This window comes from Ursus maritimus, unplaced genomic scaffold, assembly GCF_017311325.1.
Source record: "Ursus maritimus isolate PB19 unplaced genomic scaffold, ASM1731132v1 scaffold_19, whole genome shotgun sequence".
Lineage (NCBI taxonomy): Eukaryota > Metazoa > Chordata > Mammalia > Carnivora > Ursidae > Ursus > Ursus maritimus.
In genome coordinates this window covers 36445864-36470608 of record NW_024424341.1, presented here as the reverse complement: position 1 = coordinate 36470608, position 24745 = coordinate 36445864, and the positions used below count along the sequence as shown (strand labels likewise).

The 24745-nt window shown below is 49.1% G+C and overlaps 2 protein-coding genes across 6 annotated transcripts in view; one reads left to right on the top strand and one right to left on the bottom strand.

Annotated features, from left to right (window-relative positions):
- LOC103661323 (protein C19orf12 homolog) overlaps positions 1 to 2961 on the top strand; it is a 70200-nt gene extending 67239 nt beyond the window's left edge. For 4 of the 5 annotated variants that reach the window (XM_008689041.2, XM_008689036.2, XM_008689035.2 and 1 more), the window contains one exon: positions 517 to 2961. The gene's annotated coding sequence lies outside the window, so the exon portion shown is untranslated. The remainder of the gene's footprint in view (positions 1 to 516) is intronic. The other variant, XR_005835667.1, reaches the window with a different exon arrangement.
- Positions 2962 to 8467: 5506 nt separating this feature from the next.
- LOC103661324 (protein C19orf12 homolog) lies at positions 8468 to 21008 on the bottom strand. Its single transcript, XM_040633665.1, has 4 exons — positions 19822 to 21008; positions 15170 to 15312; positions 9336 to 9550; positions 8468 to 8821 (listed from the first exon to the last, which is right to left on the bottom strand). The coding sequence occupies exons 1-4, from the start codon at positions 20127 to 20129 to the stop codon at positions 8795 to 8797; spliced, it is 693 nt and encodes a 230-aa protein (XP_040489599.1). The 5' UTR covers positions 20130 to 21008; the 3' UTR covers positions 8468 to 8794.
- Positions 21009 to 24745: the final 3737 nt, after the last annotated feature.

Genomic DNA, 24745 nt, shown 5'->3' with positions numbered 1-24745 from the left:
TGACTGCGAAGGTTCTCCTGGGAAGCGAGGGTCTCATTTAGAGGATTCTGCTGACCCACAGGGTGGTCGGCCGTTCACACGGTTCTCCCAACTCATAGAAGGTGATTGGGGAGTTGGGGGAAGCCTCACCCATTCATTGCTCATGTGTTGGGCCCAACTGTTCCAGACCCAGGGGACACAGGGTCCTAGCTCAGAGGCCCTGCAGTGATGTCCCCTGAAGTCCCTCCCCTCGCCTGCCTGCCTTTATTCCTGGGAAAAACCCCAACCCAACTCCTGACCTGTTTGGTCAGATGGAGCAGGCCTTGCTGAGTGAAGCCACCCTGGACCAACTGGGTCCTGGGGTGACTGTGATGGGCACTGGGCAAGAGAGGGCAGGAGAGACCTGGAGTCCTGTCTCCCCGAGGAGGTGAAAGAACTTTCCTGGCTTTCCTCTCAGGCTTTCCTCTTGGCTTCTGTGGTTTTACTATTCTTACTTCTGGGTCTCCTTTGCAAAAATTTTATTTTATTTTTCAATAGGTAATACCTGCCTGGTACTTAGAAGACTTAGAAGACTTCAGATGGTAGAAATGGAAAAGCAAGGCTTCCTGCAGCATGGACTCCTGCCCCAGGCCCTTCCTCGGAGACAGCCAGTCTACTGATTTCTGGTGCATTCCTTAACTCGGTTTTTATATAGTGTTTGAAAACAATTCATTTCCTTTTATTTGTCAGTGTCTATTGATGAAAGCTTAGAACAATCCAGAAAAGAATAACAAAACCACTACAAATTTTACCACCCAAGAAATCACTCTTTACACATTTGGTAAGTTTTTTGTAAAAGTTTTAATGCTATGTCTGCAAATTTCCAACATATTTACATTCTTCATGTTTAGGCCTCTTTGAACGCTTTTACCAATTAACATTAAATAACATTTGTGATTTAATTTAAAATTCCTTGTAAACATGTGTCATGGCTGTATACTATTCCATGCTACTTAGCCCTTTCCCTGCTGTGGTTTTCATTGCTGCAGTGAACAGTTTTGTGCTAACATTCTGTTCCTATTTTAGACTCTCATAGACTTTTGGATAGACTCCTCAAAGTGAAATGCTGGGTTAAGAAGTATGCAGTATTTTTCAAGGTTCTTATATTCAGTCAGAATTCATTCTAGACAGTGATGTCGATAACTCACTCTCCCTGCCACAGGGCTTGGGGTACACATCTCACTGCACCCTCACCAAGAAATAGGATGATAGTGTCTTAAGCCTTTGTGGATTTGATGGGTGATTACCGACATCTTGGTTTGGTTAGATTTCTTTGCTATTGGGGGTGACAGGCCGAGGTCACTTGCTGATCACCATCTTCCCAGGTGGTGTTGAAAGCCCCCCAGGCCCCCGGGGGCTGATTCCCAGCAGAGGGGGAGGGGGCCCTGGCCTGAGCAGAGGGCTGGCTGTGGGCTGGCCCCCTGTGGCTGGCAGGACGGTGGCTGGCTGGGCGGTGGCAGCGGGGTGGCTAGGGAACAGCAGGGGGCTGCCAGCAGGGCAAGGAGGCAGCTGAGGGGGAAGCCTTGGTGGGGGGACCCGGTAATTATAGAAAGAAACCATCTGTTCTGGGCCGGCAATTAACCTGCTTTGGGTGTTGATGCGACAGCAACGAGCAAAGGTGTTTCCAGGCAGATGGTGTATTTTCAGCTGGAATGAACTTTTTTATTTTTCTGTTTTTTGAGATGTCTGGCTTGGAAGTAAGCATGACTGGGGTGTGTTGCAATGCGGGGGGGCTGTCAGGACTGGGGCTCCAGGCTTAGAAGGAAGTGTCCTCTCCCCATTCGTTACTGAGAGGTGCCATCTGCTGGGCAAGTAGGGGCATCCTCCCCCTTTCCCTCCCTGCCTTCCTGGCTCACCTGCCAGCCCAGGATGTGGCTCTACCAGGAGGCCCTTTTATGAGTTCCCCTGGGGAGGGGGCCTGGGGTCTTCCTGCGGTCTTAATAAGCCATGAACAGAACATCAGCCACGTCTCCTGCCACCTTTTTTGCAGATACACCAGAATGTGTCTCACCCTGAACAATCAACATGTGGCCATTAGGAAGTGCCAGGATTCATCTACACCACACAGGGAAGGGGGACTGACTGATGCATTTTCAGTTGTTGGAGGAGGTAAATGGCTTTATTAGCTGGTGGAGGCTCCCTGGACAATTGTGGTCACTGTGGGTCAGGAGGTGAAGCTGTGGTCCGGCCAGCTGACTCGCAGCCTCAGGGCGGCTGTGGGTACCCCAAATGCTGACAAGTAGAGGGACCGGAAAAGCGTTTCTCTGAACTTTTCAGATGGTGGCTGTTTCTTTAATTTGTGTGAGTTTTAAGGGAAGGACGTTCCTCATTCTCATCTACAATTAAGCAAATTCCAGGTTAATGTCCAGGCAGGATCTGTTACGTAACAATTACTTGGCAAAAATAAATACAAATGCTGGAACCTATAAGTGGCAGGGCCTGAGGAAGAAGACACCGCGCACACATGCAGACGGATGCTCACACATACGGAGCTCGCACACGCGCACAGGGAGCAGTGGAGAACGTACATGGTGATGCCGTCCGCCAGGAGGGTGATTTGAAGAAAAAAGTCACAGGAACCATAACTTTGTATATACTTTGCAGGCAACACATTTCTCTGCAGGAAAACAGTGCCATAAAATCATTCCAATGGGAAGAAGGTAAGGATACTCGCAGCACTGCTGTTCACGGCAGCAGGAGAGAACGGAGCCGGCCTGGTGTGAGCAGCGGGGACAGAGTGACACTGCCTTTGTGCCGATGTCATAGCCAATCTAATAAGTAGTACACGGGATGGCATACGAAATTCGGTAGACTGCACCACACACATTATTCACCTCACAGCAATTTCACACGTACATGCACGTGACGGGGGAATAAAGAGAAAGACCGATTGTAGCAGGTGCTGGGGACCCTACTGCTTCCAGGGCAATGAGATCAAGGCTCGGAGGAGGCAGCGCAGGCAGCCGAGAATCTCCAGGTGCGGGCATCTTGTGCCTGGGGATTCCAGGGCTGAAAAATGGGCATTATTTACGTGTCCCTACACCAAACAAGACCCAGCCTGGTCCCCAGCTCCCAGGGGCTGCCTCCCCAGGACTGGTCAAGCCGCCTGGACTGGGCTCCAGGCTGTGTCCTCATGGGCTGTGTCCTCACGAGCCTACCTCAGGGGCCCTAACTCCCCTGGGACACGGCCCCACTGTAACATGCATCTGTGAGGCTCATCCCCAGATGGAGGCACAGGTGCCCACGGACCGCGGCAGGAGGGCCTGCCATGCTGGCGGCCGCTTTGGATGTGGGGTCCTCTCTCTAGCGTCTCTCCAACAGAATCTCATACAAGCCACAAACGTCAGCCACATGAACAATTTTAGATTTTCTAGTAACCACATTTTTAAAAAGTAAGAAGAAACAGATGAAATTCATTTAATAATATAATTTAACCCGATATCCCAAAATATTATCATTTCAACATGTAATTGATATAAATGATTATTGAGGTATTTTCCTTTTTATAAATATTAAGTCATTGAAACCTGGTGCTTATGTTTTTACACATGCAGCACATCTCCTTTCTCACCAGCCACGTGTCAAGCCACGTGTGGCCAGTGGCAATTGTAGCAGGCCTCACAATTCTGTAAGATACATGATAGAAAATGTAAAGATGAAAGATTTTTCTTTTCTATGTGGGTTGCCAGTGATGTGGACATCTCCCCGTAAGGGCCGGGAACCTCTTTCTGTCCCTTCTCTGTTCTGAAATTCAGCATCTGGGCTTCTTGGAGGTCAAGAGCCGCTTGGATGGTGTTGGAGAACAGAATTCTGTGTGCCCCAAATTCATATGCTGAAGCCCTAACCCCCGGTGTGATGGCATTTAGAGGTGGGGCCTTTGGGAGGTGATGAGGGTAGATGAGGCCATGCTGGGGGCCCCCAAGAAGGGATTAGTGCCCTTATGAGAAGAGACACCAGAGATCTCACTCACCACCTCTCTGCTTTGTGAGGACAAAGTGGGAGAACAGCTGCCTGCAAGCAAGAGCTCCCATCAGAATCCAACCTTGCTGGCAACCTCTTCTGGGGCTTCCAGCCTCCAGACTGTAAGCTATCAATGTCCATTGTTAAGTTAAGCACAAGTCCATTGTCAGGTTAAGTACCCAGTCCTTGGTACTTTGTCTTGGCTGCACAAGCCACTGAGACAGAGGGGGCACTGGGAGAGTCCAGGACTTACTGGTGACTCCCTCCCCACCCTCTCTAATTAGATTCAGGGGCAATGGCATTGTCTCCCTGTCCTGAGAGGACAGGCTGGCCTCTGCATGGCTGAAGACCTCCCCCCTGGATGACTGTGGCCATCCTCAGGAGAGGGCGGCTTGCTGCAGCCACTAGGAGCCAGCCTTGTCCTTCTGCCCCAGCGCAGGGAGCCCTCCGAGGACTCGGATCCCTCCACTCTCTCCCTCTGCACCTGTTTCAGGTCATCATCCTAAGCTCAGAGGGGGCTGCAATGTAGCCGGCAAATATCCTGCATCTTCCCAGCCCACGTCCTCTCCGGCTCACCGCTTCTGCCAGCTCCCAACCCTCGTCCTCCGGTTCTCTGCAGTGCTGACTTGGTGCCTGTGTCACTGCGGAAAGCAGAGAAAGTTCACTGCTGACATCTGTGCCCATCTCTCCTCCGGTACTACACACTGACCTTGACCTTGACCTTGACTTGAGCCAGCGCCTCCACTCGGGACCCCTCTCCCTGTGGAGGCCAGTGCTCCAGTCAGTCTCCTCTTTCCCTTTCATCACCATTCCCAGCTCTCTGCAGGGTGTGCCCAGCAGCACGCACACCTGAGTTATTTCTCACAGAGTAAAAAATAAGAAAAATTTCAACAAGTTATCAGGACAATTACACGGGGAGTAATTATCTTTTCAACAGATGGTTCTGGGACAGGAGTATAACTACATGGAAAAAAGTGAAGTTGGACAACCCCCTGTCTTATACCATATAAAAAATTAACTCAAAATAGATCATTTCTTAGATGGAAACACGGGAATAACTCTTTATGATGCGATAGTGGTTTCTTAGATATGACACAAAACACAAATGACAAAAAAAATAGATAAATGGGATTTCATCAAATTAAAAACTTTTGTTCTTCACCATCCACAAAGTGAAAAAAAAATACAGGATGGGAGAAAATTACAAATCAGGTATCTGATAAGGGACTAGTATCTAGAATATATAAAGATCTCTCACACTCAACAATAAAGAGACAAACAACCCAGTTCAAAAATGGGCGAAGGATTTGCATAGACATTTCTCCAAAATGATATTCAGATGGCCAGTAAGCACACGAGAAGGTGCTCAACATCATTAGTCATGAAAACCACAGTGAGATGCTGCTTTTTTTCCTACTCTGATGGCAAAATATAAAAGGCAATGACAAGCGTTGATGAGGTTGGGAAGAAATCAAAAACTTTATACGTTGCTGGTGGGACGTAAAATGGTGCAGCCACTTTGCAAGACAGTTTGGCAGCTCCTCAGAATATTAAGCATAGAGTTACCATATAAAGAAGCAATTCGCATCCTAGGTACGCACCCCAGAGAACTGACAACACGTCCACAAAAACCCTGTATTGAGTGTCCATTAACACCTCTTTTTGTAACAGCCAAAAAATTGTTACCAACCTAGATGTCCATCACGGTGTGGTCTATACATTGTATAAAACATGCAAGGGGATATTATTCAGCAATAAAAAGGAATTATATTCGGATACATGCTACAACATGAACCAACTTGGAAAGATGCTAAGTGGATGGAGCCAGTCACAAGAGAGCACATGGTAAAGGATTGCACTTGTGTGAAATGTCAGAACAGGCAAATCCGTAGAGACTGAAGGGACATGGGTGGTGGTCAGGGACTGGGGGAGGGGAGAACAGGCAGTGAGCTCTCATGGGTGTGGGGTTTCTGTCTGGGGTGGTGAAAAGCCCCTGCAGTTAGGTAATGGGATGGTGCACAGTGTTGCGAATACACTAGCGATGGCCGAATGGCAAACTTTAAAGGGTGGGTGGATTTTATGGGATGTGAATTTCATCCCAATAAAGCTGTTTCAAAAGCAACTTTTCCATCTCTAGCCCTCGCTCCATGTCTCTCTTGCCCTTTGCAGTGACATTCCTTGGCTGATTCCCCAGGGTGACTCCCGTTCTCTGGGTGCTTTCCAGCAGCCCCTGCTCCCACCGCCCCACTACATGGTCTCCGATCACGGTGGCCTCCTTGTAGACGACCACCTCACCTGACGTCTGCGTTCTGGAACACAGGCTGGTTCTCGGTCTTCCTGCCACCCGACCACCCCCTGGGCGGTCTCTGGCAGGCTGCCCCCTTATGCTAACCGCGGGCCCTCCTCCGCCTGGCCATCTGCTCTTTCTTCTCCACCCCTGCTGCTCCCACATTCCGTCTCTCTCGTCCCTCAGCCCAGACTTCCCTCCTGGCTCCAGTCCCTCCCGGACCACTGCCCGCTCGGTCTCCAACTTCACACTCAGAAACTGAGCTCCTGGTACCCACACTCCCCACTCAAAACCACAACCAACAACCAACCACCACAACAAACCGGGCCCCGCTTCATCTCCCCTGCCTCTAGGTCATCTCCGGCCCTGTCCCCCGCCCTCTCTGCCAGCCACACAGGCTCCTCCCAGCTCCGTCACCAGGCTGGGGGCATCCCCACCCCAGGGCATTTGCACTTGTTGCTTCCTCTGCCTTGGATGTTCTTCTCCCAAATATCTGCCTCATTTCCTGCAGGGCTTGACTCAGCTTCACCTTTTCAGGGACGCCTGGCCACTCGATCTGCGATTGCAGCCGCCCAGCCCTTACCATCCCCATCTCTGCCTTGTTGGCGTGTGAGTGAGCATCCGTCTGCATGTGTGCGGTGTCTTCTTCCTCAGGCCCTGCCACTTATAGGTTCCAGCATTTGTATTTATTTTTGCCAAGTAATTGTCACGTAACAGATCCTGCCTGGACATTAACCTGGCATTTGCTTAATTGTAGATGAGAATGAGAACGTCTTTCCCTTAAAACTCACACAAATTAAAGAAAGCCACCATCTGAAAAGTTCAGAGAAATGCTTTTCTGCTCCCTCTACTTGTCAGCATTTGGGGTACCCACAGCCGCCCCGAGGCTGCGAGTCAGCTGGCCGGACCCCAGCTTCACCTCCTGACCCACTGCTACCACAATCGTCCAGGAATCCTCCCCTGGCTAATAAAGCCATTTACCTCCTCCAACAACTGAAAACACATCAGTTGGTCCCCCTTCCCTGCGTGGTGTATACGAATCCTGGCACTTCCTAATGGCCATATGTTGATTGTTCAGGGTGAGACACATTCTGGTTTATCTGCAAAAAAGGTGGCAGGAGATGTGGCTGATGTTCTGTTCATGGCTTATTAAGACCGCAGGAAGACCCCAGGCCCCCTCCCCAGGGGAACTCATAAAAGGGCCTCCTGGTGGAGCCACATCCTGGGCTGGCAGGTGAGCCAGGAAGGCAGGGAGGGAAAGGGGGAGGATGCCCCTACTTGCCCAGCAGATGGCACCTCTCAGTAACGAATGGGGAGAGGACACTTCCTTCTAAGCCTGGAGCCCCAGTCCTGACAGCCCCCCCGCATTGCAACACACCCCAGTCATGCTTACTTCCAAGCCAGACATCTCAAAAAACAGAAAAATAAAAAAGTTCATTCCAGCTGAAAATACACCATCTGCCTGGAAACACCTTTGCTCGTTGCTGTCGCATCAACACCCAAAGCAAGTTAATTGCCGGCCCAGAACAGATGGCTTCTTTCTATAACTACCGGGTCCCCCCACCAAGGCTTCCTCCTCAGCTGCCTCCTTGCCCTGCTGGCAGCCCCCTGCTGTTCCCTAGCCACCCCGCTGCCACCGCCCAGCCAGCCACCGTCCTGCCAGCCACAGGGGGCCAGCCCACAGCCAGCCCTCTGCTCAGGCCAGGACACCCTCCCGCTCTGCTGGGAATCGGCCCCCGGGGGCCTGGGTGGCTTTCAACACCACCTGGGAAGATGGCGATCAGCAGGTGACCTTGGCCTTGTCACCCCCATTGGCAAAGAAAAACTAACCAAACCAAGATGTCGGTAGTCACCCATCAAATCCACAAAGGCTTAAGACACTATCATCCTATTTCTTGGTGAGGGTGCAGTGAGATGTGTACCCCAAACCCCGTGGCAGGGAGAGTGAGTTATCGACATCACTGTCTAGAATGAATTCTGACTGAATATAAGAACCTTGAAAAATACTGCCTACTTCTTAACCCAGCATTTCACTTTGAGGAGTCTATCCAAAAGTCTATGAGAGTCTAAAATAGGAACAGAATGTTAGCACAAAACTGTTCACTGCAGCAATGAAAACCGCAGCAGGGAAAGGGCTAAGTAGGATGGAATAGTATACAGCCATGACACATGTTTACAAGGAATTTTAAATTAACTCAGAAATATGTTTTTAATTTTAATTGGTAAAAGCATTCAAAGAAATCTAAACAGAATAATGTAAATATGCTGGAAATCTGCATACATAGCATTAGAAGGTTTACAGGATACATACCGAATGTGTAAATAGTGACTTCCTAGGTGGTAACATTTGTAGTAGTTTCATCATCCATTACTAGATTGTTCTAAGCTCTCATCAATAAATGCTGGCAAATGGAAATGTTTTTCAAAGACTATTTAAAAACCAAGTTAAGGCTGCCTCTGGCGAGGGTCCTGGGGCAGAATTCATGCTGGAGGAAGCCTTGCTTTTCCATTTGTACCATCCTGAGTCTTCTAAGTTTTGTTCCAGGCTGTTGTTACCTATTCAAAAATGAATAAATAAATAGTTTGCAAAGGACACACAGAGTAAAAATACTAAAACCACAGAAGCCGAGAGGAGAGCCTGAGGGGAAAGCCAGAAAGTGCTTTCACCTCCTGGGGGAGACAGGACTCCAGGTCTGGCCTGCCCTCTCGGGCCCACTGCCCATCACAGTCACCCCAGGACCCAGCTGGTCCAGGGTGACTTCACTCAGCAAGGCCTGCTCCGTCTGACCCGAAACTGGTGAGGAGTTGGGTCGGGGTTTTTCCCAGGAATAAAGGCAGGACCTCTGAACTAGGACCCCATGTCCCCTGGGTCTGGAACAGTTGGGTCCAACACATGAGCAATGAATGGGTGAGGCTTCCCCCAACTCCCCAATCACCTTCCATGAGTTGGGAGAACCATCTAAACGGCCCACCACCATGTAGGTCAGCAGAATCCTCTAAATGAGACCCCCGCTTCTCCGGAGAACCTTTGCAGTCAATGTACTGAACCTTAGCCTTTGAGGAACTTTACCAGTGTCACCAGGAGCTGCTGCTTTACAAACTCATTGCCCATGACCTGCTTGGTCAGCTCCACAGTGTCCTTCCACTCCAGGTCCCTGAGGATGGCGGTGGCTTCATTATACAGCTTTTGCTTCGTATCAGGAGGCAGCTCCATTATGATCTGAGGAATCGGCTTAAACTGTCCAGTTGTCATCCATGTATCTAATAGACCCCCAACAGCCCGCCCTAGAAAACAAGGAAGGTTCAATTAATTGGGTGATATTCATAAATCATGGCCTCAGGCTCTTGCTGAAAGCACGTCCACCGCCATGATGAGTGGGCACATTCCCGCGTGGGCCAGAACCGGCTAGGCTTTGTGCCCGCTCCACCCCACCTTGCGGGGGGGCAAGGGTTTATGGGGTCTTCATTTGGCTCAGATATTGAACCCCAACGTGCCTTCTCTGAGCTCTGCACTCACAGATGCAGCGCGAAGCCTCTCCCACCGCACAGCTGTGCTAACGGAAATCTTCTCCAGGGCCTGCGGGTTTCCTGCTTCCCACACACGCTCTCCTCCTAAAGCAGAGAGCGGAGACGCAAGTGCGTTTTCAACGACAACCATCTCAGTGGTGAGGCTGAGTTGTCTCTATGATATGCTCTTTGCCCCTGAACTTTGGAAATTTCCAGGGAAATCCCATGGTTAAAGGACCCTGGGGACAGAGGAGGAGACCTTCACTCTGAAGCAACGGTTTCTCATACCAGCCCTCCAGAGCTGTATGATGGTAACTACCAAATACAACTTCCTCAACTACTTCTCTTCCTGTGACCCCAAAAGGGAATAACCATTATTTTTAAGTGTAAATTTATGATCAAATTTAAGGTGTATGATTTTGGGACTTGAAGCCCTTTTGTCAGTGGAAAGTTCTGTCTGACCAGGTGGGTCCAGGTTGGCTACAGGAAGGTGCTCTGAGGCAGGGGTCTCAAACTTAGGTGCCTTCAGGGGCCAAGCTGGTACTTGAGAGGAGTGAAGAGGGCTGAGTGAGTCTGTGGGTGATGGAGAACTGGGTCGTTGTCTAAACAGGTGGTGGCACTATTGTTCAACAGAGTACTAGAAGTCCTAGCCTCAGCAATCAGACAACAAAAAGAAATAAAAGACATTCAGATTGGCAAAGAAGAACTCAAACTTTCACTCTTTCAAGATCTCATGATACTTTATGTGACAAACCCAAAGACTGCACCCCAAAATTGCTAAAACTCATACAATTCAGCAACATGGCAGGATACAAAATCAATGCATTGAAATCACTTCCATTTCTATACATTAACAACAAGCCTGAAGAAAGAGAAATTAAGGAATTGATCCCATTTACAATTGCACCAAAACCATAAGATACACAAGAATAAACCAAACCAAAGAGGTAAAGGATCTGTACTCTAAAATCTATAGAACACTTATGAAAGAAATTAAGGAAGACACCAAGAGGTGGAAAAACATTCCATGCTCATGGATTAGAAGAATAAATGTTGTTTAGATGTCTATGCTACCCAGAGCAATCTACGCATTCAATGCAATCCCTATCAAAATGCCACCAACATTTTTCAGAGAGCTGGAACAAATGATCCTAAAATTTGTATGGAACCAGAAAAGACCCTGAATAGCCAGAGGAATGTTGTGAAGAAAGCCAATTCTGGGGGCATCAGAATGCCTGACTTCAAGCTCTATTACAATGTTGTGATCATCAAGACAGCAAGATGCTGGCACAAAAGCATACACATAGATCAATGGAATGGGACAGAGAGCCCAGAATGGGCCCTCAATTCTATGGTCAACTAATCTTTGACAAAGCAGGAAAGAATATCCAATGGAAAACAGTCTCTTCAATCAGTGCTGCTGGGAAAATAGGACAGCCACATGTAGGAAAATGAAACTGGACCATTTTCTTACACCATACACAATGGTAAAGTCAAAATGGATGAAAGACCTCAATGTGAGACAGGAATCCATCAAAATCTTAGAGGAGAACACAGGCAGGAAACTCTTTCACCTCGACCACAGCAATTTCTTTCCTAGACAAGTCTTCAAAGGCAAGGAAATCAAAAGTAGAAATGAAGTATTTGGATTTCATCAAGATAAAAAGCTTCTGCACAGCAAAGGAAACAGTCAACAAAACTAAAAGACAACCTACAGAATGGGAGAAGGTATTTGCAAAGGACATATCAGGTAAAGGGCTGATATCCAATATCCATAAAAAATTCATCAGACTTAACACCCAAAGAGCAGATATGATCCAGTCAAGAAACAGGCAGAAGACATGAACAGATATTTCTCCAAAGAAGACATATAAATGGCCAACAGACACATGAAAAAATGTCCCACATCATGTGGCATCAGGGAAATACAAATCAAAACCCCAATGAGATACCACCACCAGTCAGAATGGCTAAAATTAACAAGACAGGAAACAACAAATGCTGGAGAGGATGTGCAGAAAGGGGAACCTTCATACACTGTTGGTGGGAATGCAAGCTGGTACGGCCAGTGTGCAAAAACAGTGTGGAGTTTCATCAAGAAGTTAAAAACAGAGCTACCCTATGACCCAGCAATTGCACCAATGGGTGTACCCCAAGGATACAGACATAGTGAAAAGAAGGGGCACCTGCACCCCAATGTTCATAGCAGCAATGTCCGCAATAGCCAAACTGTGGAAAGAGTGAAGTTGTCCATCAACAGATGAATGGATAAAGGAGAGGTGGTGTATATATACAATGGAATATTACTCAGCCATCAGTAAGGATGAATACTTACCATTTACATCAACATGGATGGAATTGGAGAATATTATGCTAAGTGAAATAAGTCAATTGGAGAAAGACATTTATCATATGGTTTCACGCATATGTTAAATATAAGAAACAGGGCAGACGACCATAAGGGAAGGGAGGGAAAATTGAATGAGAAAAAATCAGAGAGGGGGCACACCATGAGAAACTCTTAACTATGGGAAACAAATTGATGTTCAAGGAAAGGTAGATGGGGGGGTAACTGGGTGATGGGCATTTATGAGGGCACGGGTTGTGACGAGCATTGGGTGTTCTATGCAACGGATGAATCGTTGAACACTACATCTGAAACTAATGGTGTACTATGAGTTCGCTAATTGAAATTAAATAAAAATTTTAAAAAATAAAGGGGCGGTGGCTCCCTTTTGCCAGCCCACTGATGCCACGTAGAATGCCAGATCTATATCTTTTAAAAGTCCCATGATTTTAAAATACCGATGATCAGATATTAATGGAGGCAGCCCGGCTGGACTTAGTGACTCTCTCCGAAAGAGCAGAGCATGGAAAGGGGGACACTAACTTCACAGCGCAGAAAGCTGGCAGAGACCACCTTAACCAGGTGATCAAGGTGGACATCGCCAGCAAGGCCTGTGGATGTCACACGTCCCCGGAATGGTGCTATGAGACAGCTGTCCACCAGTGTCCTCGGTAAGCTTTCCAAAGGTCCCTAACCCCGGGCTAAGCAAGAGAAAGCCCTCAGGCAGACCCAAACGGAGAGGCATTCTACAAACACCTGCCCAGTACTCCTCAAGGCCATGAAAGAAAAGTCCAAGAAACTGTCACAGACCCGGGGAGACGAAGTAGGCATGAGGATTAAATGCACTGTGATAGCTTGAGCTGGATTCTGGGACAGGAACACATCAGTAATGCAAAAACTGGCAAAGTACAAATAAAGCCTGGAGACCTCTTAGTAGTGATGCATCAGTGTTGGTTTCTTACTTTGACAAGGGCACCTGGTAACAAGATGGTAATGTCAGGGGAACGGAAGCGGTGAGGGATACATGGGGAGTTCTCTGCACGGTCTCGCCAGCTTGTCTGTAATTCTACTACTATTCCAGAATAAAAGGTTTATTTGAGAGAAAAGAGCCCGGGCAGAGAGAACCCAGGTGTGGGCTGACCCCGCCTGCACCCTCTCCGGAAGCCGAGTGTGGAGGCATCTGAGCACACAGCTCCCCTAGGGTTGAGCCCAGGCCAGCATCGGGCCCTGGAGGCTGAACACCGCCCCTGGCCACCCTTCCCCTCTGCTCCAAAAGCAGGGAGGATTCGGGGGAGGGAAAACCAGTCATTTACAAGTTTTACTGAACTTTTCCCCATGACACCCGCGAAGCGCTTAGAGCCCAGAGTTGCCCTCATCTGCACTAAACCGTTAGGAGAACATCAAGATTTGATTTAGAGCAGCACTTAATGCAAAAAGCTGCCAGGAATATCGACCAGCAAATTACTCACTCTTTGGAGAAGAGAAAATTCCTCGGCTTTCTGGGTAAAATGATGTTCCCACCCACGACTAGGGGCTGCAAGTAGTGAGTCCCCCGGTTCTCCTGGCAGACATCGTGTTCTCTACCAGCGCTGACACAACCAGATAAAATATATGCTCCCAAAATGGCATCTGGGATCAGCTATATGATAAAGGGTCCCATCAGGCCCTCCCCTGAGCACCTTAGATGGGGGGGGGGACAAAGATGTAGACTGTCACTGAGGAAGGAGGCAATGGCCTTGTCTCCACCCTCAATGGCTGCTGATTGGATGGTGAGAATTGAGGTCAGGACTCACTCATTCACATGTTGGAAAGGGACACGGACAGGTGGACGGTCTGGGGCCCCCCACATGCTGACTTACTCCCCAGTGTGACCTCAGCGTCATGGAATGTCCCTGTGTGCCAGTCCTGCCACAGAAACACAGAGCAGAGCAGGAAGCCATGCCGGGAGCCGGAAACAGAAGCCAACCTGGGCAGACAGGCCGTCACCTCTCCAGCCTGTGTCGTGGGAGGACTGCAGGCTGGACTGGGAGCTCTCCCCCGTCGCCGGCACAGACTGCCCGCACAGAGCGGCGTCCAGTGATGCTCTGAGCCCAGTGCGGCCGACCATGCGGCAAAGCTCCCTGTGTTGCAGGGTCCATCTGAGGCACCTCCCGGGAGAACTAATCCAGCCCCTCCTCAAGTGAGGCCCACACAGCAGCCCTGACCCACGGGTCAGACCACACGAGAACCCTTCCTGCTCCGAAGCCAGAGGAAGCAACCCTTCCTGGCACCAAGAATGATGGAAAAGTGTGCCAAACCTCCATTCATTGCTGGAAACTGGCTGTCAAGGAGAAGCAGGGGGCAAAAGCGGGGGGCAGGGACAACCCCTCTAGGATATTTGTGCTTTTTCTGCCTGAGACTGTTTGCTTTCAGAATGGGGAGTCGCTCTGAATGAGCTCATGTAAAACGGCCAGACAGCGTCTGCTCCTAGGGGGTGCTCAGCAAACCCAGCTTCCTCCCGGGTTCCCTTCTGCAGTGACCTGTCATGGTGACGGGGAAGGAGACCATCCAAGGGACCCAGGACACCCTTTCATCTTCAGATGCCCGGATACATCGCTGAGGGGAGAGGCGCCCTCCAGGTCTGCACGATATGGATGCCATTTGCTGGAAAGCCCTGCAATTCGGAGACCTTCATGCTCAGAAGCCTGTGTTTTCAGGGGTGCCTGGGTGGCACAGTAGTTGAGCGTCTGCCTTCGGCTCAGGGCGTGATCCCGGCGTTATGGGATCGAGCCCCACATCAGGCTCCTCTGCTATGAGCCTGCTTCTTCCTCTCCCACTCCCCTTGCTTGTGTTCCCTCTCTTGCTGGCTGTCTCTATCTCTTTAAATAAATTAAAAAAAAAAAAAGAAGCCCGTGTTTTCAGTAGGAGGAATTAGGGACACAAATCATGTCACAGAAGCAACCTCAACTCAACCAACATCTCCCACAGGACAGAGACCTCTGTGAGGTCTCTGTGGTTTTAAAGGCCTTTGTTACAACACCCCCGAGGCTGACTCTCCCTCTGTGGCTTACCAGCAATCACTTCAGTTATGCCAGTGAGAAGACTACCGATGAAGCTCCCTGCGTCCTTGAAGCCCCCCTTCATTTTCTTCTCCTCAGCGATGGAAATGAGCAGCTTCATGACGTCATCCACCGAGAGGGGCTTCTTGCTGACCCTCAAAGGAAGCATTTCAAAGGGAGAGTTTTAATGAGCGTCAGAGTACCTGCACCCAAATGTTACTCTGGCTGGAGTTCCGAGCAACAGTCCTCATGTAGAGAACGGGAGCTCTGCCGTACGCGGGACAGACGGCACCAGCCCTGTGGTTGGGTCCCTGTCACGGATGAAGCCGAGAAGCATTTAGTTCATAAGCAACACAGTCCGCAGAAGGGAGGAAAGGTCTTCCTTGCCCTCTGCTTCACTTCTGATTTGTGCCGGGTTACGGAGCAGGCCTGGCCCCAGGCTCCCGCGGGTCATCACTAGTGAGGCAAGCGAGCCCTCTCTTGAGTCTGCGCCCTTCCTGCTGCCTCAGGCCTCCCCAGGGCACAGAGCCTGGCGGAGAGCAGGACGTCCCAGCCTCCACTCCCCTGTCATGGGACAGGGAACGGAGCTCATGCCAAGCCAGAAAGGGGGCAAGAACTGATTCCATGACATCACTGGCCTTGCGCCCACCCCTACCCTCCTGACCCTGAGCAGAGCGTCAGAGTCCTCACCTGTAAAATGAGACAACCCACCTACCAGCTGGATTCTGGAAAGGTCTGGGCAGAATGGATGCAAGTACCTGGTGTGAGTGTGGAACACTGCGGCCCGCAGACATGTTGGCTCTAAATGAATATTCTGTTGCTGAGACAACCACTGGCTTTTCCATCAGCAGCCACTCCTAAAGCCCATTCAGTTCTGCATGGGGGATGGTAAAGGCGGGGGCAGGTTGACCCTAAGGAGGACCAGTAAGATGGGACAACCAGAGAATAAACTAAACCACAGAATTCCAGGGCTTTGCATCTGTTCCAATAGACAGACAGATGGACCTTTGGACGAATGACCTTAGAACAATTCTCTGAGGTCACAATACTTTTTGCTGCACTGGTGGGAAACTGGCAGGCAGGGCAAGAGCAGGGTGGACTCTGCCCCAGGGTCAGTGGGCATGGAGACCCACAACACGGACGAGCCACCTGACAGGCCCCAGAAGTAAAATCAAAGTGGCCACGAGCTGATGCTTCTCCTTCTGGCCTCGGCTGGACCTAGGGCTCGAAGGGCACTTCCTTCCATCACTCCGCTTTTCATGCAAGCAGTCCCTAAAGGAATTTGATAACGTTTGGGGCAGACCCTGTTGCTCAGTAACTCTTGGTTACATCTTTTTTTGACCCAAGAAAAATCCAGAAGCAGCCTCTGATGTAAAATCATCCTCCCAGTCCTGGGAGAGACTTCTGAGCCCCAGAACGAGTCTGTGGGTCTGCTGGATCACCACAGTCAGGGTTCAGGACCTCTCTGCCGTCCCAGCAGAGGTAAGGCATGTCCTGTGCTCTGGCCCCTGCCGTGTTCTGAGATCCGTGGTTCTCCACAAGGGCACAGAATCACTGATGACCTTGGGAAATGCAGCCCGCGTGCGTGGGCTGAGATTCTGCGTGGGGACAAGCTCCAGCTGGTCTCTAACCCCACCTCGGACAGCAAGCCTCTACGAGAGCATGACCCAGACATCGGACATCTGCTGCTTGGTGCTCGAGTTCAGAAAGTGCAAACAAGCCTCCCCCAATGTGTCTCTTTGACCAAGTGGGGTGTAGAGGCGATGGAGGGACAGGCCCTGCAGGGGTGCTCAAGGGACTGGAGGAGTCAGGGGTGCCTGCCCCCTCCTCTGGCCCTATGTGTCCTGGACCTGCCAACACACCTCCGAGCTTCCTGCACCTTTGCTCACTACCAGCATCCCCTTGCAGACAGAGTCCACACCGCCCCTCCACCCTGGAAGAGAGCCCATGTGAGGGTCAGGATTTATCCACAAAGGTCACAATAGAAAAATAGCATTCTAACAGCAAAGGGACTGCACATGGCAGAAGTCACTAAGAAATGAGGGGATGGAGGGTGTGACTTGATTTATCCAGTAGTCATGGTGCTGTGAAGCTACGCAAATGAGTTTTCTTTCAAATACTAATTCATTTCGAATATTGCTAACCAAAGGAATTAATTTCATGGTAAAACGTTTCTAAGGCTAACAGTCCTTCTGTAAAGCATCTAGTCATCATATAGCTTATATCTGGTTTACATGCAGCTTTCTATCTGTCAGTTATGCTGGGAAAAGAGGAGTCAAAGCTCAGTCCTGGGAAGGCCCCTCTGGATGCTGTAGTGAGCTCCCCATTTCCAGGCACATGAAGACCCCAAGCATGGTCTGCAAGGTGGGCTTCCTGGCCAGGGCACTCTGCCCAGACACCACTCCTAAAACAGGGTTTTTGCAGGATTATGGACCTGCACCCTGGAAACACTTTCTGTGTAACAAGAAAATGCATGGCAAGGAGGCAGGACATAGCCACTTCATACTCTATTGTGCATCTAAAAACCTAGCTTCTCACTTGCTCTGAATGACTTCCTATAAACCCACAGGGGCTAATAAGGCATCATCGTGCAAAGGCTACTCCCAACCTCCACTCAGCCCACGCAGCGCAGCACAAGGCAGGAGCCCAGGGCTCTGCAGAACTGGAGGGCCAGCAGGGGTAGCGGTGTGTGGGAGGGCAGGGGACGACGTGGCCCGCCTCTGGCCGGGTTCAACAGCTCCACACCACAGGAAGAGGTGGCATTGTGGCTGCCTCACTCCAAGACAAACCTGTTTAATTTCCTTGTGAGAATCATTTTAGACGTTAGAGCATCAGTAGACTCTTGTGGAAGGAAGGTTTGTCACCCCATCTCCTGAGTCCTTGCTAAAAACCCCGGCCTCCTGACTTCTCCGGGCTTGCCAGAGTGAGCAAGGAAGCCAGTCCTGCTTCTCCTCCCACTGCAAGCTTGCCTTTGTCTGTAAGCAACGAGGACGCCAGTAAGGAGGGAGGAGGGAGGAAATACTCTGAATGGGGACAGACTTCAGAGGGTGGGAACGGGGCCTCCCCTCCCCATATCACACCTATTTCACAATCAGATTTGTCCACAACACGGGCTCTGGTCACAGCAAGCCCATCTGCCAGCCACAGAGAAGGCAAATGCCAACTTGCAGCCTTGGTTTCTTGTACCACCAGGCTGGTCTGCTGATGACAGCAAGGTTCTGGGGAAGAGGGACATGAGCCCATCCCTGAGAGTGCAGCCCGGCTTTTTGAGATGGACCAGATTGTGAGAGAGCAGGGAGAGGAAGGCTTCAGAGCTAACACAGACCCCCATGCACCTGGGAAGAAAAGAAAGAAAAGAAAGAAAAGAAAAGAAAAGAAAAGAAAAGAAAAGAAAAGAAAAGAAAAAGGAAGGGAATGGAAAAAAGAATAGAAAGAGAGGGAGGGAGGAAAGAAGAAAGAAAGAAAGGAAGAAAAAAGAAATAAGAAATGGAAAAAAAGAAAGAGGAAGGGAGGACGAAAAGAAAAAAAGAAGGAAAGAAGGAAGGAAAGGGAAAGGGAAAAGAAAGGAGAAGAAAAGAAAGGGAAAAAAAGAAGAGAGAAAGGGAGGGAGGGAAGCAGAGCCTCTGAAGGAGTCAGGGTGATCTTGCTCGCCTGCCATCTTTCTGCTTCTCTGCTGGAATTTATAAAATCCCACTGTGTGGCCTGGCTCTTGTAAGCCTAGTCTTCCCAGCTCTGTAGGCCCCAGTGCGAAGGGCTCACGTGGACCCCACCAGCAGTGTCAGATGAGCCCACAGACATTTTAAGACTGAACTGTTGCTAGTATTTGAAAATCAAATTTCACATACATCTGATTTCTGATTTCTCTTGACAAATCAAAAGAGCGAGCCCCCCTGGACCACCTTCCCGTAGCCACAGAGGCAAAGCTAAGCCGGTACTGCCTTCTCTCTGCCATAGGCCCTGGCAGGGCCACCTTCCCCACCCACGGGCCCATAAACAGGTCACTCTGCAGCCTCTCAGAGTCTCCCTGTTTCGTCTTCTAAAGGTAAAGAAGCTACCAGTCCCCAGCAAAGGAATGCTCCCCTCCGAGATGCTTAACCCCCATTCCTGGTCATCTCTAACTTACCCCGCAGGGGAGGCTGGGTGTGCTGACTCACCGGGCATCCTTCCAGGACTTTGTCCTGCATATGTAACCCCTGCCGCCCCACCCACGCACCTGGGACCCAGAGGAGGGTGACGCACACCCCGAGGTTACTGAGGAGGGCGCACACATGTGGGTACCTGTGGAGGTCATACACACACCCAGGGTCACTATGCGCGGCGCTGGGTGAAGGGCCCTGAGCGCGGCTGCAGGTTCTAACCCCAGCTGGGCCACTGCCGCTTACTTCTGGCGTGACGTCAGCCTCTCCGTGCCTCAGTATCTTCATGTGGCAAATGAATACCCTTGCAACTTGGGGTGGCTTTGCAGCCCGCAGGCCTCCTCGCACCACACCTTGGGTGCCCCGCCTCACCCCTGCCGCGCCTGCGCCCTTCACCTGCTGGGACGCGGCCCATAGCGCGCGCGCGAGACCCAGACCCACGCTTCTTCCGCCCGCCCGACCCAGGGTCTCCCTGCCCACCCCTCCTGCGGGGTCGCTGGCGCAGGGGGCCTTCCATTCGCAGCTCACCGTGGCGCCACCGCCACCGCCACCGCCACAGCGACCACCACCACCGCCACTGTCATTGCCGCCATCACCTTCTTCATCCGCTCTGCCGCCGCCTCTGCTGCCATGGTCCTCTTCACCGCTGCCACCGCTGCCACTACCGCTGCCACTGCCAACACTAAGGCCACCACAGTCACAGCCCTCAGCCTCATAGTGTGCTGCTTTGGCGCCTTTGCCTTCGCGATGGGCTGCTGTGGCTTCCGCTGGCTTGCCGGGGCTCGCCTAGGACCTGGAGCCTGACGGCTCCTGGGGAGCTTCTCCTTCGTGCCCATCGCCAGCGCTGTACCGCCACCTGCACACGTTCTAGACGGGCTTCCCTTGCACCTTTCTGAAGCTGGGAGAGGCCTCTCCCTTTGCCCCTTGATTCAGGATTTCTGACCCTTGGGCCTAAGGAAGCTCCTCCCTCCCCTCGTTGGGCTTGAGAGAGAGCCCAGCGACCCCTGGCAGGTCAAGGTGCTAAGTTCTTGTTTGCTGAATGTATGGTCCAAAGCCCAACATAGGCTGTCCCCCCTCCTGAGCCGGCAGCAGGGGCCTCTGGGTGTGGGGGTTTGAAGGGCTCAGCGCTGGCTTTACTCCTAGGGTTCCAAGGGAAGGGGGAGTCCAGCTTCCAGGACAAAGCTGAGGTTGGGAAGCATCCTAGGAGGGGGCAGAGGTGGGGGAGTGACGTCCAAGGAATATTTTACAGGGAACACCCTGCACCCTGACACACACAGACACACACACATGGGTTGGCCTTGAGCCATCTCAAATCCGAAAAGGGCTCTGGGGGCTTTCCATGGCCTAGCCCACTAATCCTGACAGCGTCCTCCCACCTCGGCATGGCAGCCACTGCCGTGTTATAGATAGGAGCAGTGAGGTGCAGAGAGGCTGGTCTGCCTGAGGCCACCCTGGTAGGGAGTGTCAGGGTCCAGACTCTAATCTGGGTCCACCGGGCTCAAAGCCGTCCCTGTAACCAGCCCTCTGCCTGGCTTTCCAGGAAGCCGGACACACCCAGACGATGGGCCTCTTTCACACTGCCAGAGTCCTTTTGTTTCGTTTTCTTCTTTCTCCTCTCTTGAATGGGAAAGTACTTGGGAGGTATATATGCCATATATACGCACATATACACATCATATACGTACAACACATAAATATGCACACACATTGCTGAATTCCTGTATCAGTTCTAGCAATTTTGGGGTAGAGTCTTTTGGGTTTTCTACATAGAGATCATGTCATCTGCAAAGAGTGAGAGTTCGACTTTCTTTGCCTATTTGGATGCATTTTATTTCTTTTTGTTGTTGGTTGCCGAGGGTAGGACTTCTAGTACTATGTTGAACAATAGTAGTGAGAGTGGGCATCCCTGTTGTGTTCGTGACCTTAGGGGGAAAGCTCTCAGTCTTTCCCCATTGAGAATGATATTGGCTGGGGAATTTTCTCTATGGCTTTTATGATATTGAGGTTTCTTCCCTCTATCCCTACACTGTGGAGACTTTAAATCAAGAAAGGATGCTGTGTTTTGTCAAGTGCTTTCTTTTGCATCAATTGAGAGGATCCTGTGGTTCTTGTCCTTTCTTTTATAAATGTGATGTATCACATCAATTTGCAAATGTTGAACCACCCTCACAGCCCAGGATTAAATTCCACTTTGTTGTGGTGAATCATCCTTTTAATGTACTGTTGGATCCTATTGGCTAGTATCTTGGTGAGAATTTTTGCATCCGTGTTCATCGGAATATTGGAGTGTCATTGTCCTTTTTGATAGGGTCCTTTTTTTGGCTTTGGGATCAAGGTAATGCTGGCCTCATAGAACGAGTTTGGAAGTTTTCATTCTTCTTCTTCTTCTTCTTCTTCTTCTTTTTTTTTTTTTTTTTTTACCAGCTTCAGAAGAATAGGTTTTCATTCTTCTTTAAATGTTTGGTAGAATTACTCTGGGAAGCCATCCAGCGCTGGTCTGTTGTTTGTTGCAAGATTTTTGATTAGTGCTTCAATTTCCATCCTGATCGTGGGTCTGTTCAAGTTTTCTATTTCTTCCTGTTTCAGTTTTGCTGGTTTATAAGTTTCTAGAAATGCATCCATTTCTTCCAGATTAAATTGTTGGCATATAATTGCTCATGATATGTTCTTAAAATCGTTTGTATTAACTTGGTATTAGTCGTGATCTCTTCTTTTTCATTCATGATTTTATTAATCTGGGTCCTTTCTCTTTTGAATAAGTCTGGCTAGGGGTTTATCAATCTTATTAATTCTTTCGAAGAACCAGCTTCTAGTTTCATTGATACTGTTCTACTGGTTTCTCTTTCATTGATTTCTGCTCTAATCTTTATTTCTCTTCTCCTGCTTGGCTTAGGCTTTACATGCTGCTCTTTCTCAGATCCTTTAGGTTCAAGGTTAGCTTGTGTTTTTGAGATTTTTCTAATTTTTTGAGAGAGGCTTGTATTGCAATGTACTTCTTAGGACCACTTTTACTGCATCCCAAAGTTTTTGAACGGCTTTGCTTTAATTTTCATTAGTTTCCATGAATTTTCTTTTTTTTTTTTTAAGATTTTATTTATTTATTTGACAGAGATAGAGACAGCCAGTGAGAGAGGGAACACAAGCAGGGGGAGTGGGAGAGGAAGAAGCAGGCTCATAGCAGAGGAGCCTGATATGGGGCTCGATCTCATAATGCCAGGATCACACCCTGAGCCGAAGGCAGACGCTTAACCGCTGTGCCACCCAGGCGCCCCTCCATGAATTTTCTTAATTCTTCTTTAATTTCCTGGTTGACACATTCATTCTTAGTAGGATGCTCTTTAACTTCCATGTGTTTGAGTTCCTTCCAAATTTCCTCTTGCGATTGGGTTCACTTTCAAAGCATTGTCCTCTCAAAATATGACTTGAGTAATCCCAGTCTTTTGGTGCCAGTTGAGACCTACATGACTTGTGACCCATATGTGCTCTATTCTGGAGAATGTTCCATGTGCACTGGAGAAGAATGTGTATTCTGTTGCTTTAGGATGGAATACTCTGTGTGTATCTGTGAAGTCCATCTAGTCCAGTGTGTCATTCAAAGCCCTTGTTTGCTTGTTGATCTTCTGGTTAGATGATCTGTCCACTGCTGTCAGTGGGATGTTGAAGTTTCTCACTATTAATGTATTATTATCAATATGTTTCTTTATTTTGTTTATTAATTGGTTTATATAATTGGCTACTTCCAAGTCAGGAGCATAAATATTTATAATTCTTAGATCTTTTTGGATAGACCCTTTGAGTATGATATAGTATCCCTCTACATCTCTGAGTATAGTCTTTGGTTTAAAACCTAATTTGTCTGATAGGAGGATTGCTATCCCAGCTTTCTTTTCAGATCCATTAGTGTGGTAAATGGGTCTCTACCCTCTTACTTTCAGCCTGGAGGTGTCTTTGGGTCTAAAATGTGTCACTTGTAGACAGCATATGGATGGGTCTTGCTTTTTTATCTGATCAGATACCCTGTGTCTTTTAACTGGAACATTTAGCCTATTTGCATTCAGAGACACTATTGAAATATATTAATTTAGTGCCATTGTATTGCCTGTAAAGTAAGTCCCTGTTTCTGTAGATTGTCTCTGTTACTTTCTGGTCTATATTACTCTTGGGGTCTCTCTTCACTTACAGAATCCCCCTTAATATTTCTTTCAGGGCTGCCTTGGTGATCACATATTCTTTCAGTTTCTGTTTGCCCTGGAAGCTCTTTATCTCTCCATCCGTTCTGAACAACAGACAGCCCTGCTGGATAAAGTATTCTTGGCTGCACGTTCTTCTCATTTAGTACCCTGAATATGTCTTGTCAGCCCTTTCTGACTTGTCAGGCTTCTGTAGATAGGTTTCATGTTATTCTGATATTCCTCCCTCCATACATACATAAGGAACCTCCCCTCCCTAGCTACTCTCTGGATAGTTTCTTTGGCTGTAAGATTTGCAAGCTTCACTATTATATGTTGGGGTATTGATCTATTTTCATTGATTTTGGGAGGCGTCCTCTCTGTCTCATGGACATGAGTGCTTGTTTGCTTCCCCAGATTAGGGAAGGTCTCAGCAATGATTTGCTCAAATATACCTTCTAGCCCTCTCTCAATTTCTACCCACTTGGGAATCCTAATAATTCTGACATTGGAACATTTCATGGCATCATTTATCTCTCCAAGCCTTTTTTCATGGGCTACAAGCTGCATATCTCGGTTTTCCTCAACTTCCTTCCTTTTCACCACGTTATCTTCTAGATCACTGATTCTCTATTCTGCCTCATTGACCCTACCTGATAGAGTATCCAGTTTAGACTGCATCTCATTCATAGCATTTTTAAGTTTGGCCTGATTAGATTTCATTTCTGCCCTTAGAGAGTCTATATTGCCATTTATGCTTTTTTCGAGCCTAGTTATTAACTTTATGATGTTATCTTGAATTCTGTCTCTGACATCTTACTTGTATCTATATCGATTAGCACTGTGGCACAGACTGCTGCCTCTGTTTTTTGGTTTTGTTTTGTTTTTGTGAGTTCTTCCTTCTTGTCATTCTGTCCAGAGAACTATGCGTGGACAAATGAGCAGAGTCCAAAATATCAACCATGACCCAAGCAAGATGTACGCTGGAGCTCAACATGCTATTTTCCCCTGGCACTGGAATTTTATAGTCTTGTGGTATCTATAGGCTTGCTGCCCACCTGTTCTTCCAGACTGTCTTCTGGGGGTGGGGCCTGCCATGCTGTTTCTCAAGATCCCTGCCTGGGTGGAGTTGTCCCTCTCCATGACAGGGGGATGGTCTCAGTGCAAACTGGTCCTCTGTGTGGCTTTTGTTCCCTGGAGGCTTTCGGTGCCTCTTCAGAGAATCAGAGCAAAAATGTCTATGCCCAAACCTCTGGCCCAGAGCAGAAACATCACTATCTGCC

Excerpts from the sequence above, each read along its gene's own strand:
- LOC103661324 (XM_040633665.1), bottom strand. The coding sequence starts at position 20,129 with ATGGGCACGAAGGAGAAGCTCCCCAGGAGCCGTCAGGCTCCAGGTCCT. Across the intron at positions 9,551-15,169 it reads CATAACTGAAGTGATTGCTG|GGCGGGCTGTTGGGGGTCTA; the intron begins GTAAGCCACAGA and ends CTTGTTTTCTAG. Across the intron at positions 8,822-9,335 it reads AGCAGCTCCTGGTGACACTG|GTAACAACAGCCTGGAACAA; the intron begins GTAAAGTTCCTC and ends ATTTTTGAATAG.